Consider the following 20,627-nt stretch of genomic DNA (forward strand, 5'->3'; position numbering starts at 1 on the left):
AAAGAGAATGAAAAGCCTCTCACTGAGCACCTCCTCCAAAATATAAACATCCGCGCATGTTACATATGCTTATGAACATGAGCATGTGTAATGGTTCAGTATATAAATGCACCACACAGGGAGGATCAATCTTGATCTGTGCCTTATCAGCTAATGGTTGAACCATAATGACCCCTGTAATCAAACAGTGTGAAAATACTGATTGCTTGGACAGGGTTCTGGGGAACAAGTCAGGAGTGTGACGGAGTATGCTCCACTAGCCTGGATGAGTCCAGCTCCAACAACATTCAAGAAGTTTGACACTCCAGGATGAAGCAGTCCACTTGATTGACGCTTCATCCTTAAATATTCACTACCTCCACCACCAGTGCACAGTAGCAGCAGTGTGTACCATCTACAAGATTCACAGTAGCAACTCACCAAGGCTCCTTCGACACTACCTTCCAAACCTGCGACCCTTACCACCTCGCAGGACAAAGGCAGCAGATGCATGGGAACACCACGACCTGCAAGCTCCCCTCCGAGACACACACTATTCCGCCTTGGAACTACATCGACGTTCCTTCACTGTTTTTGGATCAAAATTCTGGAACTCCCTTCCTAATGGATGTACCTACACAATATGGACTGTAGCCGTTCAAGTTGGTGACTCACCACAACCTTCTCAAGGGCAATTAAGAATGAGCATTAAATGCTCACCTTGCCAGCGCTGCCCACATTTTTACGACAGCTGAGCAAGATCCAAAAAGCAAACAACAAAAAGAAAAAAAACACATCACTCACCTGTAGAAGCGACTAACACCTTCAAACAGGAGCTTCATTCTCCGTCGGTCACGGGCATCTGATAAGCTAAATACAGCACCAGCAGCCAGCGGGACACCAACCACTGCCCCGAGGAGCAGCTTTTTGTACAGGCCTTGTTGGCGAACATAACTGTAGAGAGACAGAAAAAAGGCAAGACCTCGGCGTTGTACAACCTATACTTTGTAGAAAAGGCTTTTCACCTTTTTTTAAAGCTCATGATGCAGTACAACGTGGTTAGTTCCTGGTTTCAGCCATGTTGATCCATTTCCCAGTGGCCAGATATATAGAAGGAAGAAAAAGCTGGACCAAACACCGCCCTTTTGACCACACCAGAATCAGGGGGATTGGAATAATAAGGAAGGAAATCAAAATGCACACAAGGTTTAGAACCACAGAACACCACAGCACAGAAAAACAGGCCATTCGCCCCTCTAGTCTGTGCCGAAATATTATTCCACTAGTCTCATTGACCTGCAACCAGTCCATAACCCTCCAGACCTCTCCCATCCATGTATCTATCTAATTTATTCTTAAAACTTAAGAGTGAGCCCGCATTTACCACGTCAGATGGCAGCTCGTCCCACACTCTCTCCACTCTCTGAGTGAAGAAGTTTCCCCTAAAGTTCCCCCTAAATCTTTCCCCTTTCACCCTAAAGCCATGTCCTTTTCATGCAGCAATGCTGATGTACTCTTGGGGCTGAAGTATAGCCGTGATGTTCGGATGCCAACAGGCCTGAGTCTTTAAGAACACTAGATAACTGAAGTGACTTATAAATGAACGGAGGCCAAACAAGTCCAAATAACCAGCAATTCTGACAGCTGTATCCAGTCCCACGCTAAGTCTCACTAACCCATCACTCATATCCCTGTCAACCACTATTGGCTCCCAATGCCATGAATTCAAAAGTCTCATCCTCATTTCCAAATCCATCAGTGGATAAACTTTCCTATTCTTATTCCACCCTCGCCGTAACTTCTACTGGACCTAGGTCCAATTCAGTTCTTCCAAAAATACAAATAACTACAGCTCAATTTCAATCACCATGGGAAAAGTTGTGAAAAATTTTCCAAGTATTTCTAATAGGTCCTGGGCTTTTAAACCTGGCTTCTCAGCCTCTTGCAGGGGATTTCACAGCTCCAGGCAGATAAGGCATCTCATAATTGGGATGAACAAGGCTGGAGAGGCCAACTGGTCTTTTCGTCTGACATTTTTTACTTTTAATATGTTGGGGAGTTAATGTGGGAAAAAAACAGCCTGAGAGCGGCAAAGCAGATAAAACAGCTAAGATAAAAGCTAAAGACTGCGGATACTAGATATCCAAAACAAAAACAAAAATACCTGGAAAAACTCAGCAGGTCTAGTAGCACCTGCAGAGAGGAGCACAATTAACGTTTCGAGTCCGAATAACAGTTCTGTTGATTTCAGATAAAACAGCTGGTGGTCTCCGAGAGCGGGACCAGGAGGTAGCGCGAGAGGAAAGGAGGCCTTGGTAAGATTTTAAAAGAGCAGAAGCTGAGAGAGGGCGGAGTTTCAAAAAGAACAGGAGCTGGACTCGGGGCTGAAAGCGGCACGAGGACAGAGCGAGAGTTCCAGGGAGACTTGGGGCTGACGGGAAAAGAAAGGCCAACGAAAGGGGAACAAAAGGGAGTGAAAACAGAGGCTGAGGCCTGAGAGGAGAGGCCAGCGAAAACAATATAAAAGGGCATGAAAAACAGAGGCTGAGACCAGAGAGGAGAGACATACCTTCAGGACCTTCAGGCAGTGGAGTTTGAAGTGACATCACAAGTCAAAAATTGATGTGACGCAGAGGAGGCAGCTGATTGGTAAGTAGGGTCAGATAATTGCTCCTACTTTATATATTAATTAAACCGCTGCAGTCCATTAGCTTAAACAAAATAAGGTGAGGACTCTGGACTGTAGTAGGAGTGTTTGGAGTGGAATAAAGCCCCTAACTTAATTAGTATTCTTTAAATGGAGTAACTAACGAGCTTAAGCTAAAGGAACTTGCACCCGTGATATGCTCCCCCTGTGCTATGTGGGAAGTCATGGACACTTGCAGTGTCCTTGGTGACCATGTGTGCAGTAAGTGCGTCCAGCTGAAACTACTGGCTAACTGCATTTCGGAGCTGGAGCTGTGGGTGGATTCACCATGGAGCATCCGCGATGCTGAGATTATCGTGCGTAGCACGTTCAGTGAGGTGGTCACACTGCAGGTAAAGACTGAACAGGCAGAAAGGGGATGGGTGACCATCAGATGGAGTAGAGGGAGGCAGGTAGTACAGGAGTCCCCTGTGGCCGTCCCACTCTCTAACAGACATACCGTTTTGAACACTGTTGGGGGAGACGACTTCTCAGGGGAAAGCAGCAGGAGCCAAGTCCATGGCACCATGGGTGGCTCTGTTGCACAAGAGGGGAGGAAGAAGAGTGGCAGGGCTATAGTGATAGGGGATTCAATAGTAAGGGGAGTAGGCAGGCATTTCTGCGGCTGCAAAAAAGACTCCAGGATGGTATGTTGCCTCCCTGATGCCAGGGTCAGGATGTCTTGGAGAGGCTGCAGGGCATTCTGAAGGGGGAGAGTGAACAGGCAGTGGTCGTGGTACATATTGGTACCAACGACATAGGTAAAAAAAGGGATGAGGCCTACAAGCTAAGTATTGGGAGCTAGGATGTAAATTACAAAGTAGGACCTCAAAGGTAGTAATCTCAGGATTAGTACCGGTGCCAAGTGCTCACAAGAGTAAAAATAACAGGATAAATCAGAATAATACGCGGCTGAAGAAATGGTGTAGGGGGGAGTGATTCAGTTTCCCTGCAACATTGGGACCGGTTCTGGGGAAGGTGTGTCCAGTACAAACAGAACGGGTTGCATCTAGGCAGGACCGGGACCAGAATCAATGTCCTCAGGTGGTGGGGGGAAAGGTGCCTGCTGGTGCATTCAGGACCGGTTTAAACTAGAATGGCAGGGGGATGGAAACCTGAGCAGGGAGACAAAGGAGGGGTAAACAAGGATAGAAACAAAAGACAGGAAAGTAAGAGGCAAAAGTGGAAGGCAGGAAAAACAAGGGCAAAAAACAAATGGCGTCATAGTGCAATATAAAGCTAAGATGGCTAACAAGGTTAAAGAGACAAGTCTAAAGGTAGAGTATCTTAGTGCACGGAGCATTCACAATAAGGTAGGTGAATTAACAGCGCAAATACATATAAACGGTTATGATATGGTTGCAATTACGGAGACATGGCTGCAGGGTGACCAAGGATGGGAACTGAACATCCAGGGGTATTCAATATTTAGGAAGGACAGACAAATAGGGAAAGGAGGTGGGGTTGCATTGTTAGTAGGAGGGAATCAATGCAATAGTGAGGAACGATAGTGGCTCGGAACATCATAACGTAGGATCTGTTTGGGTGGAGATAAGAAACACCAAGGGGCAGAAAACGTTGGTGGGGTTGTCTATAGGCCCCCAAACAGTAATGGAGATGAAAAGGAAGGCATTAAGCAGGAAATTAGAGACGCATGCAATAAGGGTACAACTGTAATCATGGGTCACTGTAATCTACATACAGATTGGACAAACCAAACTAGCAACAATACCGTAGTGGAGGAATTCCTGGAGTGTACGTGATGGTTTTTTACACCAATACATTGAGGAACCAACTAGAGAGCAGGCTATCCTAGGCTGGGTATTGCGCAATGAGAAAGGATTAATTAACAATCCTGTTGTGCGGGGTCCCTTGGGGAAGAGTTACCATAAAATGATAGAATTGTTCATTAGGATGGAGAGCGAAGAAGTTGAATCTGAAACTAGGGTCCTGAATCTAAATAAAGGGAACTACGAGGGTATGAGGCGCAAGTTGGCAATGATAGATTGGGGAACATTACTAGAAGGGTTGACAGAGGATAGGCAATGTCTAATACTTAAGGAATGTATGCATGAATTACAACAATTATTCCTTCCTATCTGGCACAAAAATAAAACAGGAAAGGTGGCTCAAACATGGCTTACAGAAGAAATTAAGGATAGTATTGGATCCAAAGAGGAGACATATAAATTGCCAGAAAAAGCAGTAAGCCTGAGGATTGGGAGCAGTTTAGAATTCAGCAAAAGGTGGACAAAAAAGATTGATGAAGAAGGGGAAAATGGAGTATGAGAGTCAAGTTGCAGGGAACATAAAAACTGACTGTAAAAGCTTCCGTAAATATGTGAAGAGAAAAAGATTAGTGAAGGCAAACGTAGGTCCCTTAGTCAGAAATGGGGGAAATTATAATAGGGAACAAAGAAATGGCAGAAGAATTGAACATATATTTAGGCTCACTCTTCACAAAAAGTGGACACAAATAATTTCCCAGAAATGTTAGGGAACAAGGGTCTAGTGAGAGGGAGGAATTGAAGAAAATCAATATTATAAAAAAATGGTGCTAGAGAAATTAATGGGGTTAAAGGCTGAAAAATCCCTACATCCCGGAGTACTAAAAGAAGTGGCCCTGGAAACATTGGATACATTGGTGGTCATCTTCCAAAATTCTATAGACTCTGGAGCAGTTCATACAGATTGGAGGGTGGCAAATATAACCCCACTATTTAAAAAAGGAGGGAGAGAAAAAACAGAGAATTACAGACCAGTTAACCTAACATCAGTCATGGGGAAAATGCTAGAAAGATGTGGTAACAGAACACTTGGAAAGCATTAACAGGATTAAACAAAGTCTACATGGGTTTATGAAAGGGAAATCATGCTTAACTAATCTACTGGAGTTTTTTGAGGATGTAACTAGTAGAATAAGTAAGGGAGAATCAGTGGATGTGGTGTATTTGGATTTCAAGAAGGCTTTTGATAAGGTCCCACATAAGAGGCTAGTGGGCAAAATTAAAGCACATGGGATTGGGGATAATATACTGGCATGGATTGAGTTGGTTGACAGACCGGAAATAGGGAGTGGGAATAAATGGGTCTTTTTCCGGGTAGCAGGCAGTGACTAATGGTGCACCACAGGAATCAGTGCTTGGGGCCCCAGCTACTCTCAATATATATAACAGATTTGGATGAGGGAACCAAATGCAATATTTCCAAGTTTGCTGACAACACAAAGCTGGGCAAGGTTGTGAGGAGAATGCAAGGAGGCTTCAGGGCGATTTAGACAAGTTGTATGCGTGGGCAAACACATGGCAGATGCAGTATAACGTGGATAAATGTGAAGTTATGTGCATTGGTGTGAAAAACAGAAAGGCAGAGTATTATCTAAGTGATGATCTATTGGGAAATGTATACGGACAGGGGGATCTGGGTGTCTCTGTACACCAGTCAATGAAAGTAAATAGGCAGATGCAGCAAGCAATTAGGAAGGCAAATGGTATGTTGGCCTTCATTGCAAGAGGACTTGAGTTCAGAAGTAAGGATGTCTTACTGCAGTTATTTAGGACCTCGGCGAGACCAGACCTGGAGTATTACATGCAGTTTTGGTCTCCGGACCTTGGATAACTTGTCATAGAGGGAGTGCAGCAAAGGTTCACAAGGCTGATACTGGGGATGGCAGGACTGTCGTTTGAGGAGATTGGTTTGACTGGGCCTGTATTGACTAGAATTTAGAAGAATGAGAGGGGATCTGATTGAAACATATAAAATTCTAACAGGGCTAGACAGACTAGCTGCAGGGAAGATGTTTCCCGGTTGGGGAGTCTAGAACCAGGGGCCACAGTCTCAGGATATGGGGCAGGCCATTTAGGACTGAGATGAGGAAAAATTTCTTCACTCAGAGGGCGGACAACCTGTGGAGTTCTCTACCACAGAACCTGTGGAGGCTGGGTCACTGAGTATATTCAAGAAATAAATTGATAAACCTTTGGATATTAGGGGTATCAAGGGATATGGAGAGAAAGCGGGAATATGGCGTTGAGATAGAGAATCAGCCATGATCATATTGAATGGCGGAGCAGGCTTGAAGGGCCGAATGGTCTACTCCTGCTCCTAGTTTCTATGGAACACAAATACTGAAGGAGTATTTCAAGCCACAATGGCTTTTCAAGCTTGAGATTCAAGCCCACAATGGCCTTTACCCAGAGATAACTGGTCGGCCCTAAAGTGCACACAGCTTTGTATAACATACCTCATGGGCTGGGAGCTAAGCTGTCGCCTGAAGATGGCAGAGGAAATCAGTGGTACCTGCCTCGTCCTCTGCATTAACGTCCAGTGATGTCTACACAACCACACCTAACAAATTATAAAAATAAATTAGAATGCAAGAAATATAAGAGTTGAGGAAAAAAAATCATTGAAATTAGCTTGTTAGTTAGTAATTACTTACATACAGTTCTAGGCTGTTCAAAGTGATTACTATTGTAAGGTTGTATGTTGTCTATGTAGTCTCATGAAGAGGTCTAGAGGCTTATATAAAAATATATACACAGACACACACACACACGATACAGTCTTGACTAAGTGCTAGGGCGCTATCTCCATGTCGACTTCTACAAGACTCATTACCACACTGCACTACTCACATGTGACTCTCCACATCATAATGTGGCGGTACTATTTCCCCAGTCTCACATTGACCCTTAGTCCCAAACACCATAATACCACACTTTCCCTCAAATGTCCAAGTCTTTACCCAAATGTATTTATAATAATATTTAGACGCTACCCCTTTTCCCTGAAGTCTCTGACTTTACAGATTCAGATGGTCTGGCGGCTTTATGACTCTTCCACATCTCGTTCTTTTCATAGAAGCATAGAAACTAGGAGCAGGAGTAGGCCATTCGGCCCTTCAAGCCCACTCCCCCATTTATTATGATCATGGCTGATCATCCAGTTCAATAGCCTGCTCCCGCTTTCTCCCCATACCTTTTGATCCCTCTCGCCCCAAGAGCTATATCTAACTCCTTCTTGAAAGCATACAATGTTTTGGTCTCAACTAACTTCTGTGGTAACAAATTCCATAGGACTTCACTACTCTCTGGGTGAAGAAATTTCTCCTCAGTTCAGTCCTAAATGATCTACCCCATATCCTCGGACTGTGCCCCTGGTTCTGGACTCCCCCACCATCGGGAACATCCTTCCTGCATCTACCCTGTCTAGTCCTGTTAGAATTTTATAGGTTTCTATGAGATCTCCTCTCATTCTTCTGAACTCCAGTCAATATAATCCTAATTGACTCAATCTCTCCTCATATGTCAGTCCCACCATCCCAGGAATCAGTCAGGTAAATCTTCGCTGCACTCCATCTATAGCAAGTACATCCTTCCTCAGATAAGGAGACCAAAACTGCACACAATATTCCAGGTGTGCTCTCACCAAGGCCCTGTACAATTGCAGCAAGACATCCCTGTTCCTGTACTCGAATCCTCTGGCTATGAAGGCCAACATACCATTTGCCTTATTTACCGCCTACTGCACCTGCATGCTTACCTTCAGCGACTGGTGTACAAGGACACCCAAATCTCATTGCACATTCCCCTCTCTCAATTTATAGCCATTCAGATAATAATCTGCCTTCCTGTTTTTGCTACCAAAATGGATAACCTCACATTTATCCACATTATACTGTATCTGCCATGCATTTGCCCACTCACTCAGCTTGTCCAAATCACACTGAAGCATCTCTGCATCCTCCTCACAGCTCATCCTCCCACCCAGCTTTGTGTCATCCAAGTTTCCATTTCAAGTTTGGAGGAGTGGTAGTCTCTAATGTTTTGGGCTGACTTGGTTGGTCTGGAGCTGAAGTTGTGGTACTAGGTGTTCCAAATACTCGGGTGTCAACATCTGGTTTGCTTCTTGTGCTCCTTAAGGTGTTACATTTTCCTTTGTCGATAATCTGTCTTCCTTGGACAGATACCATGGGATTATCCCTCTCTTTCCGGAAGGAACGTTCACTCCGTTCATTGATAAACTGGACTCGGGTTTTCTTTCTTGGTGGGGTCCGCCAGGTTCTTCCTGGAAGTTGAAGGCTAACCTCCGTTATGATTGCATGTTCCGCATCCTTGAGCTCAACCTGCAGTTTGGCTTCCAAGAAGAAACTTCTGTTTCTTCGTGTGCACTTCTGCCTCCCTGAGCTTTGTCTTGAGTTGCTGTTTGCTTTTCTCCTGCTCCAGGATCAACTTCATGTTGTGCATGTGAGCTTGAAGCACCAGCTTTGTTGCTGTAATTTTTCCTGGTTCTGTGACAGCAACCATTTGACTCTGAAGTTCAGGCTCAACCTTCTGCTGCTGCTCCTTCTCCTCTGTATCTCCTGTTTTAAGTATATTGGTTTGGCTGATCTGACTGAAGAAAAGTATTTTCTACCGCATGCAAACGATCTGGAATAACTGGCTCTGCAAAGAGCTAGAACAATTCCAAACTGAAATCCGAGTCAAGATCACCAGCACTGGTGGACCTCCCGGGAGTCTCCAATTCAGTGTCATTGACTAGAGTGGTTGTTTTGACATCATCTGCCATTTTGAGGAGGTTGAGAGTATCACAGGCACCTCTACTCAGGAGAGAAAAGGGTGGACTGCAGATAGCATATAGAATTGATTATTCACTCGTTTCCGCAGAGCAGTTCTTGAATCATGCCTATGACCAATAGTTGGATTCCTCTGGGACCATGCTTGTCATCTGTAGAATGAGGTCTTTTAGCCATAGCTCCTGAGCCAACAGGACTGCCACAATGGCTCCTGTGATTACTGTGAAATTCATGAGGTGACCATTTACAGATATGTCAGCATTCCAAAATGTGAATCTGGGATCCTTAAATTTCTACAAGAAGCATTGCTGTACTTCTTCTTGGTGTGGCTCACCTATCTCAGAGTTGTTTGGGATCCTCCTTGAGTCTCGAGGTTTTGTACTTACACATCTTTCCTAAGTGTCCCAGGCAGTTGCAGTGAAAGTACTGCACAATGATTGCTGGACATTGCTCGCGCCTGTGAGGTCTGTTGGCGCCACATGGTCTGCCATCATCCTGTGTTTTGCTCGGGTATTGCTTTCCTTGACCTGTAGTCTTTTTGCCCTTCTGTTGCTTTATGAGTGTGTCTACTGGTGTTGATCTGTACCACAGTTTAATTTCACCATGCAAAACGGATCAGTTTTGCTGGCGGACTTCCAATTGTCTGATGATTTGGATGACTTTTCCCAAATTCATTTCTCCTTTAGATTGGAGTACATCCACAAGCATATCATCGGCCACTACTGTTTGATCTCTTATGAACTCTTGTCACAGCTTGCCACAATTGTCACAGCCTTCAGCCAATCTCTATAACACATTAATGACAAAGTCTACAGATTTTCCCCAGGCTTTTGGACTTTATTAAACAGCTTCTGTTTTCTTATTTCAGCCTGATGCTATCAAATATCTTAAAAATCCTCTTCTCCATAATGCCCAATCTTGTGACTAGTCTGGCCCTTCCATATGCTGTAATTGGTCTGGCAGTGTTAATTTACCATCCATGGCCGTTTTCAACACAGCATTTTTTTTTTATTAAATGGTGCCACAGTAATCGTTTTTCTTTTTTTTATCTCTTCTTGCACTTGTCAGGATTTGGCAGGCTCCCGTCACAGTTATGGAGCTGTTTTAAATTTCAATGATTCTGCAGAAAATCTTTTAAACGAATTGTTTTGCCCAGCTAGTTGCTTTCCTAAGCTTGAAGAATCTAACTGAAGCAGATTTTTTTTACTCTGACTTCTCTTAACATTAATTTTTTGTTCGTGCGCGGTTGCCATGTTATGGCACTGACTCTGGATCTGGCTGCAATGTTCTTCAAGCCACGCTCATCAAAACAATTGATCTGCAGTGCTATAAAAACAAAAAACTGCGGATGCTGGAAATCCAAAACAAAAACAGAATTACCTGGAAAAACTAGGTCTTCTCCGCCGATGCTGCCAGACCTGCTGAGTTTTTCCAGGTAATTCTGTTTTTGATCTGCAGTGCTGCCTGATTATTGCGCCAAATTTAAAAGCTGATGACAGGTTTTTTTTGGAGTTTGCTCATGCTTTTGCGGTCTGGCTAGGTCCTTTGACTCTGCCTTCAGTTGGGTCTCGTAATGGACCTCCACATACTTTGGAGGAATCTTTTTACGCTACACAATGCACCTTTCTTTAGCCTGCGTGCCAGTAATGAAGCATCTTAGGCAATCTCCAGCTGTGTATTCAAGGTCTTCAAGTTAGTTGAACTACTCTCAGGTCAGACTGCAATTTCTTTATGTTTTCATTCTTAGGGATCCTTCAATTGCTGCCACACTGTTGTAAGGTTGTACATTGTCTCATGAAGAGGTCTAGAGGCTTGTATGGTTGAACAATAATTTTATATTAACATATAACTATATACAGGATACAAACATGACTAGGTGCTACCTTCACGTCAACTTCTACCAGATTCAACTATTAAAAACAAAAGAGAGGCATATTATCTAAATGGTGAAAGACTGCAGAGCTCTGAGATGTAGAGGAATCCGGGTGTCTTAGTGCATGAATTGCAAAAGGCTAGTATGCAGTACAGCAGGTAATTAGGAAAGCTGATTAAATGTTATCATTTATTGTGAGGGGAATTGATTACAAAAGTAGGGAGGTTATACTTCAGTTTTACAGAGCACTAGTGTACAGTAGTGGTCACCTTATTTAAGGATGTAAATGCGTTGGAAGCAATTCAGAGAAGGTTTACCAGGCTAATACCTGGAATGGGCCGGCTGTCTTACGAGGAAAGATTGGACAGGCTAAGCTTCTATTGCTGGAGTTTAGGAGAGTTAGACGTGACTTGATTGAAACATATGAGATCTTGAGGGATCTTGACAGGGTGGATACGGAGAGGATGTTTCCTCTTGTGGGAGAATCTAGAACTAGGAGTCACTATTTAAAAATAAGGGATCACCCATTTAAAACAGAGATGAGGTTAAATTTTTTCTCTCAGAGGGTTGTGAGTCTTTGGAACTCTTTCTGAAAAGGCAGCAAAAGCAGAGCCTTTGAATATTTTTAAGGCAGAGGTGGATAGATTCTTGGTAAGCAACAGGGTGAAGGGTTATCGGGAGTAGGCAGAATGCAGATTTGAGGTTATCGGATCAGCCATGATCTTATTAAATGGTGGAGCAGGCTCAAGGGGCCAAATGGCCTACTCCTGCTCCTTGTTCGTGTGTACTACACTCTGCTACTCCCATGTGACTCTCTACTTCATAATGTGGGCGATACTGTTTCCCCATTCGCACATTAACCCTTACAGTCCTGAACACCCTAATACTACAATCACTTAATTAGAGTTCACTTACAGAAGCTCTCCAACAGCTAGGAAAACACAATAGACCAAGCCAGATAGCAAACACTTCCAATGCTCTCCCCAAACTATTAAAAAGAAAGACTGAGTCAGAAGGTTGTGGATTCAAGCCCCACTGAAGACTTGAGCACATTAATCTAGGCTGACGTTCCAGTGCAGTACTTTCAGACAAGACATTAAACTGGTGGTCGAAGTTGCCCTCTCAGGGCGCATGAGAAAGGTCCTATGTCCACTAATTTCTCAGAAGAGCAGAGTTCTCCCCAGTGTCCTGCCTCAACCAACATCAGTAAGACAGATTATCTGGCCATTATCACGTGGCTGTTTGTGGCTCTTCGCTAAGTCCAAAATGACAGCTGTGTCTCCTACATTACAATGCTGACTATACTTCAAAAGAACTCCATTGCTGCAAAGCACTTTGGAATGTTCTGAGGTTGTGAAAGACGCTAGTTAAATATAAATCTTTCTTTAATAAGTCAACTCAGCAACAACACCAGTCAGATAAGGAAACTCTTTGACAAAATCAGTAAAACAGAAGCAGAGACCTGACCTGTGCTCAGTCCTACTGTTCAGAATTGTGAATGGAGTGGTTTTACACTGTCACCAGTGTGGCAGCAATTTAGTCAGAGCTCACTGGCACTTTAACCATACCTTCTGCTGTTCTTGTCAATGCCAGCTACAGACAAATAAATTATATTTACATTCCATTGAGAGTAGCTTTCATTATCAAACCTTTTAATGAGTTAAATAATCTGTTGATTATTCATTCAGGATGCAACTTTTGGTGCTGTACAAGTTGTTCTATTTATAGAGCAAGATAATTTGTACAGCCCTGGACTCAATTTCCCTGCTTTAATACCCCTACTCGCAGACTGTGGCCCTCTATGTCCTTGGCCTCTTGTTCTGGCTTGAGCTTCAGGAACACTATCTCATCTTTCTCTGAGCTATCTGCCGCACCTTTGGACTGAGTGCTCACTTAAGCGATAAGGTGACAAGGTTCTAGCAACACGCAGTAGGTCAGGCTGCACCTGAGGACGAGAAAGGTCAATGTTTCCATGTCCTATGGGTTTTGACTAAGGGTTATGAGGCCTGAAACTTTAACACTGTCTTCCTCCCTCCACAGATGCTGCCTGCCTGGCCTGTTGAGTATTTCAGAGCTTTAGGTTTTTATTGAGCTTGCAATGTGCACCAGATACAAGATGCACTGTAGCAACTCACTCAGGTTTCTTCACCAGCACCCAAAGGAAATAGCAGCATAGTTTTGTTGTTAGCCTAATAATCCAGAAACCTGGACTAATGATCCAGAGACATGAGTTCAAATCCTATCATATAAATCTGGAATAAAAAGTTAGTATCAGTAATGATGACTATGTAACGACCGGATTGTCGTTAAAAACTCATCTAGTTCACTAACATCCTTTGGAGAAGGAAATTTCTCATTCTTACCCAGTCTGGCCTCCATGTCACGCCAAATCCACTGCAATCTGAATTCTTAACTGCTCTCTGAAATGGCCTAGTTAGGGCAACAAATGGTGGCCTTGCTAGTCAGCCCCCTGCCCCCATCTCATGACTGAACTTTAAAAAAACTTCCCAAAACCCACAAACTATAACAACAAGGGCAGGAGATGCATGGGAAGAGCATCAGCTTATAGGTCCGCTCCAAAGCATGCACCATCTTGAATTGGAAAAATATCACATCGTCATTGGGTCAAAATCCTGGAATCCCAAACCTAACAACATTATGGGGGTACCTTCACCGCAGAAACTGCAGCAGTTCAGTAAGGCAGTGGTTCACAGGATTACTGGGGATGGGCAATAAATGCCAGCCTTGCCAATGCCACACTGCCTGCATTATTTTCCTTTTCTATTGCTATTTTCAATAACTTTGGACTATATCTTCATTCCCTTTACAGAACGGGGTTGCTGGTGAGGGGGGAGAGAATGGGGTGTGGAAGAGTACATGGGTAGATGTTTTGGTTAGGGGTGGAGAAAGAGAACCCTTATCAGAACCAGTAGAGGGTATCAAAAACAGCTGGAATATTGTGTGCAGTTTTGGTCTCCTTATCTGAGGATGGATGTTCTTACTATAGAGGGAGTGCAGCGAAGGTTTACCAGACTGATTTCGGGGATGGCGGGACTGACATGAAGAGAGATTGAGTCAGTTAGGATTATATTTGCTGGAGTTCAGAAGAATGAGGGGGGGATCTCATACAAACCTATAAAATTCTAACAGGGCTAGATGGGGTAGATGCAGGAAGGATGTTCCCAATGGTGGGGGAGTCCAGAACCAGGAGTCACAGTCTGAGGATACAGGGTAGACCATTTAGGTCAGAGATGAGGAGAAATTTTTTCACCCAGAGAGTGGTGAGCCTGTGGAATTCACTACCACAGAAAGTAGTTGAGGCTGAAACACTATGTTTTCAAGACAGAGTTAGATATAGCTCTTGGGGCAAAAGGGATCAAAGGGTTTGGGGAGAAAGTGGAAGCAGGCTATTGAGTTGGATGATCAGCCGTGATCATGATGAATCACGCAGAATCACAGTGCAGAAGAGGCCCTTCGGACCATCGAGTCTGTACCGACACGTGAGAAACACCTGACCTACCTACCTAATCCCATTTACCAGCACTTGGCCCATAGCCTTGAATGTTATGACGTGCTAAGTGCTCATCCAGGTACTTTTTAAAAGGATGTGAGGCAACCCGCCTCCACCACCCTCCCAGGCAGCACATTCCACACTGTCAACACCCTCTGGGTAAAAAAGTTTTTCCTCACATTCACCTAAACCTCCTGCCCCTCACCTTGAACTTATGCTCCTTTGTGACTGACCCTTCAACTAAGGGGAACAGCTGTTCCCTATCCACCCTGTCCATGCCCTTCATAATCTTGTACACCTCGATCAGGTCGCCCCTCAGTCTTCACTGCTCCAACAAAAACAACCCAAGTCTATCCAACTTCTCTTCATAACATAAATGTTTCATCCCTGGCAATATCCTGCTGAATCTCCTCTGCACCCCCTCCAGTGCAAACACATCCTTCCTATAATGTGGCGACCAAAACTGCACACACTACTCCAGCTGTGGCCTCACCAAGGTTCTATACGACGTCCTCTGGCTCCACCAATAGATTGCCCCCTTGGTCCCTAATGGGCCCTACTCTTTCCCTGGTTTTCCTCTTCCCATTGATATACTTTTGAATATCTTGGGATTTTCCCTACTTTTACCAGCCAGAGCTTTCTCATATCCCCTCTTTGCTCTCCTAATTGCTTTCTTAAGCTCCACCCTGCACTGTCTGTACTCCACTAATGCTTCTGATGATTTGCTCCCCTTGTACCTGCTAAAAGCCTCTCTTTTCCTTCTCATCGTAACCTGAATATTTCTGGTCATCCATGGTTCTCTGGGCTTGTTACTTCTTCCTATCACCCTAGAGGGAACATGTTGAGCCTGTACCCTCCCCATTTCCTTTTTGAACATCCCCTACTGTTCGTCTGTAGATTTCCCCACAAGTAGCTGATCCCATTCTACCTTGGCCAGATCCTGCCTTATTTTACTGAAATCCACTCTCCCCCAATCCAAAACATTTTTTTGCAACGTGTTGATTTCTTTGTCCATAACAAGCTTAAACTGTACCATGTTGTGGTCACTATCACTAAGGTACTCGCCCACCATCACCTCAGCCACCTGTCTGGCTTCATTCCCCAGAATTAGGTCCAGCAGTGCACCATCCCTTGTTGGACCCTCTACATTGACCTAAAATGTTCTGTACACATTTCAAGAAATCCACTCCACCCAAGCCCTTAACACTATGTCTATCCCAATTAATGTTAGGAAAGTTGAAATCACCTAATATAATTACCCTATTGTTATTGTTTGTTATACGAATGGCGGAGCAGGCTCGTAGGGCCAAATAGCCTACTCCTGCTCTTATTTTCTATGTTACACTCTCTGTTGATCTATTCAGGATTGCAGGGCCACTTTATTGTCCCAGTCATTTCTGCTTCAATTTCTAACCTGACCCCCACTTTTCCTGCATTTCTCATCTCTCTCTGCTTCTCCTTGGATCTTTCCTTTGCTTTAATGTCGTTGGCTTCCTTAACACTTCTATAGCGTGACTGAGACAATGTACTTCATTATTCTACAACAAATCCTCTTTTTCCTGATTAAGCAACATGGGAACAAGAGCAGGCTATTAAGCTTCTTGGGCCAGTTCCACCAGTCGCACATGATCATGACTGATTGGAACATAACTCCACCTTTGCTCCATATCGTTTCTTACCCTACAAAAATCGATCAATCTCAGCTTTAAAATGATCAATTCTTCAATATCAATTTGCATTTGTGGAAGAGTTTCAAACTTCTGCCACAAACTAGTGTTAACTGATTTTAGCAAAGCATGTGACTGTGGAGACCATAACATCGCAATCAACAACCCCTTTCAATTAGGAGTGAGCCCATCATGTAAATGCTGTATCTTGGACTTTCTTATCAATAAATGACAATGCGTTCGATATAAATTGAGTCATTGCAGTCAATCAAGGCTACATTCTGGGCTCCCACGCTCATCAAATTAGGCCCTATTATACTTTTAGCCATTGTAAACAACACTTGTATCGATACCACCATGCTTATTCATCGTATATGTGGATGACCTGACTCGCTTGGACTGTCGTAATCAAGGCCACGCATCTCATATGCAAGGGGTAATCACTTCATTGAGTGAATGGGCAACAGTGAAACATATGAACCTGAACCCTCAAAAGTGAAAGGTTATGAATAGTGTTTCATGTGCAACCCCCATGTTTCCCCCCTCATTTTTAAAAATTTATTACAGGATACGGGCATTGTTGGCTAGGCCAGCATTTATTGCCCATTCCTAATTGCCCTTGAAAAGGTGGTGGTGAGCTGCCTTCTATAAATGCAGCAGTCCATGTGGTGTAGGTACACCTGCAGTGTTAGGGAGGGAGTTTCAGGATTTTGACCCAGCGACAGTGAAAGAACAGCAATATTTTTCCAAGTCAGGGTGGTGTGTGGCTTGGAGGAGAACTTCCAGAGTGGTGGTGTTCCCATGTGTCTCCTGCCCTTGTTCTTCTAGATGGTAGTGGTCACGGGTTTGGAAGGTGCTGTCTAAGGAGCCTCGGTGAGTTGCTGCTGTGCATCTTGTAGATGGTACACACTGCTACCATTGTGCATCAGTGGTGAAGGGAGTGAATGTTTGCAGATGGGGTGCCAATCAAGTGGGCTGCTTTGTCATGGATGGTGTCAAGCTTCTTGAATGTTGTGGGAGCTGCACTCATCCAGGCAAGTGGAGAGTGTTCCATCACACTCCTGATCTGTGACTTGTAGATGGTGGACAGGCTTTGGAGGAGTCGGGAAGTGAGATACTCCACACAGGGTGCTTAGCCTCTGACCTGCTCTTGTAGCCACAGTATTTAAATGGCTAGTCTAGTTCAGTTTCTGGTCAAAACCCCCAGGATGTTGATAGTGTGGGATTCAGCAATGGTAATGTCAATGAATATCAAGGGGCCATGGTTAGATTCTCTCTTGTCGGAGATGGTCATTGCCTGGCACTTGTGTAGCATTAATGTTACTTGCCACCTGTCAGCCCAAGCCTGGATATTGTCCAGGTCTTGCTGCATTTGGACATGGACTGCTTCATTATTGGAAGAGTCGCGAATGGTGCTGAACATTGTGTAATCATCAACAAACATTCCCAGTTCTGACCTTATGATGGAAGGAAGATCATTGATGAAGCACCTGAAGATGGTTGGGCTTAGGACACTATTCTGAGGAACTCCTGCAGTGACGTCCTGGAGCTGAGATGACTGACCTCCAACAACCACAGCCATCTTTTTTGTGATAAGTATGACTCCAGCCAGCGGAAAGATTTCTCCCTGATTCCCATTGACTCCAGTTTTGCTAGGTCTCCTTGATGCCACACTCGGTCAAATGCTGCCTTGATGTCAAGGCCAGACACTCTTACCTCACCTTAGAAGATACGGAGATTGTGCAACAAGCGTTAATTAAACTATTAGGAATCTACATTCAGTGCTCTCTCTCAAATGGGATTACCAAGTGTGTGAGATGTTTAAGAGAGCAAGCTTCACCTGCTAGGTCTTCTCAAACATCAAACTGACCTAGTCACTGTGTTTAATGGTTATGTAAGACCCATAGTGGAATACACAGCACCAATTTGGAATGCCAGACTTACCAAAGAGTACATGAACAAACTTGAATGCATTCAGAAATGAGCACCAAAACTGATCCTAGGTGACACGTACCAAAGCCACTCTGACAAAATCAAACAACTGAATACATGTCCACCGACTCCCACAGCTACCTCGACTACAGCTCCTCACACCCCACTTCCTGTAAGGACTCCATCCCATTCTCTCAGTTCCTTTGCCTCCATTGCATCTGTTCTGATGATGCCACTTTCAAAAACAGTTCCTCTGACATGTCTTCCCTCTACCTTAACCAAGGTTTTCTACCCACAGTGGTTGACAGGGCCCTCAACCGTGTCCGGTCCATCTCCTGTGCATCCGCCCTCACACCTTCCACTCCCTCCCAGAACCATGTCAGGGTCCCCCTTATCCTCACTTATCACCCCACCAGCCTCCGCATTCAAAGGATCATCTTCCACCATTTCCGCCAACTCCAGCATGATGCCACCACCAAACACATCTTCCCTTCACCCCACCGGCGGCATTCCGCAGGGATCATTCCCTCTGGGACACCCTGGTCCACTCCTCCATCACTCCCTTACATCTCAACTCCCTCCCACGGCACCTTCCCATGCAACCGCAGAAGGTGCAACACCTGCCCCTTTACTTCCCCTCTCCTCACCGTCCAAGGGCCCAAACACTCCTTTCAAGTGAAGCAGAATTTCACTTACACTTCCCTCAATTTAGTCTGCTGCATTCGTTGCTCCCAATGCGGTATCCTCTACATTGGACATACCAAACAGACTGGGTGACCGCTTTGCGGAACACCTTCGGTCTGTCCGCAAGCATGACCCAGACCTCCCTGTCGCTTGCCATTTCAACACTCCACCCTGCTCTCATGCCCACATATCTGTCCTTGGCCTGCTGCATTGTTCCAGTGAAGCTCAACACAAACTGGAGAAACAGCACCTCATCTTCTAACTAGGCACTTTACAGCCTTCTGGACTGAATATTGAGTTCAACAATTTTAGATCATGAACTCTCCTCCATCCCCACCCCCTTTCCGATTCCCCCCCTTTTTCCCCCCAATAATTTATATAGGTTTTTCTTTTCCCACCTATTTCCATTATTTTTAAATGTATTTCCATCCATTGTTTTAACTCTACCTTTTAGTCTATTTCGATCCCTTCCCTTCACCCCACCCCGACTAGGGATATCTGTACCTTGCTTGTCCTGCTTTCTACCCTTAATTAGCACATTCCTTAGATAATATCACCACCTTCAACACCTCTTTGTCCTTTTGTCTATCTCCACCTATCACTGGCCCTCTACCCAGCTCTACCGTCCTCTGCCCCCCCTCCCCCCACCAGCTTATATTTCACCTCTTTTCCATTTTTCCTTAGTTCTGTTGAAGAGTCATATGGACTCGAAACGTTAACGGTGTTCCTTTCCACAGATGCTGTCAGACCTGCTGAGTTTTTCCAGGTATTTTTATTTTGAATACGTGTTCCCTTGCTGAAAGGTGGAAAAAGCTGTGGCTGGACTTTGCTAGAAAATGCTTGAATCCCACAATTGCCTTGAATTGCCACAATGTCTTGCTACAACTACATGAAAGTAGATGTAAGATGGAATTAAGAAAAGACACAATTCTGCGTATAAGATATAGAATGAATAAACTGTGACAAATCCCCTACTTTATAAAACTCAAACAGCATGTAAATGATAGAGAATCTAATGAACTCAACCTGACAACATTTGATCTATGGACATTAATACAAAAGGCAGAGTGCAGTGGATCTTTCATTTTTATTCTATAAATTAAGAAGACCTGCATTTTGCAATGTATTGTAATTATTTGTATATTGAAATGATCACAATTGTGCAATCCTTTTATTATTTCATAATTTATTATTTTACACAACTGTTATGAATTATGATTACTTATTTTAATTGTCCTCACAATGCGGCACCTTGTGCTATGCTTTTTCAATAAACCCATGTTCATGTGAAGAAGTATTCCCTAATTTTACACATGAAAGGTCTGGCTCAAACATTCCCCCGCAATTTCTGTCTTGAACATACTCAATGATTGAGCTTCCACAGCCCTCCGGGGTAGAGAGTTTGGGCTCTGAATTTTTGTTTCAGATTTCCAGTGGCTGCAGTATTATGTGAGATGAATAAAGGGCAAAGGATTGCCATTATTTGAGGATCATTGACAAGTGTCATCAACTCGCCAGAGAATGACGAGAGAACTCAGAAGATTATGCAGAGGCCATTGGAGAAAGGAATGTTTTGCAACAGGGAGCAACTAAGGTAAAAAAACTATTGCATATTATAAGATGAGTGGTAAACATTCAACATGGTTTATCGTACAGGGCTGTAGGATTAGTTTGGGATTAATTCTGAGCTAGAGGGAGGGAGCAGGGCAGTGGGATTA

The 20,627-nt window shown here is 44.0% G+C and overlaps 1 protein-coding gene across 2 annotated transcripts in view; it reads right to left on the reverse strand.

Annotated features, from left to right (window-relative positions):
- Positions 1 to 20,627, reverse strand: part of adck5 (aarF domain containing kinase 5) — a 92,200-nt gene that overhangs the window by 47,136 nt on the left and 24,437 nt on the right. For both annotated transcript variants that reach the window (XR_005942594.1, XM_041183755.1), the window contains exons 2-3: positions 6,909 to 7,012; positions 784 to 933 (exon numbers count right to left, since the gene is read on the reverse strand). Coding sequence is in view for 1 of the 2 variants with exons in the window: in XM_041183755.1 (XP_041039689.1) it covers positions 784 to 933; positions 6,909 to 7,012 (254 nt within the window). In the remaining variant the exon portion in view is untranslated. The remainder of the gene's footprint in view (positions 1 to 783; positions 934 to 6,908; positions 7,013 to 20,627) is intronic.

This window comes from Carcharodon carcharias, chromosome 3 (genome assembly GCF_017639515.1).
Source record: "Carcharodon carcharias isolate sCarCar2 chromosome 3, sCarCar2.pri, whole genome shotgun sequence".
Taxonomy (NCBI): domain Eukaryota; kingdom Metazoa; phylum Chordata; class Chondrichthyes; order Lamniformes; family Lamnidae; genus Carcharodon; species Carcharodon carcharias.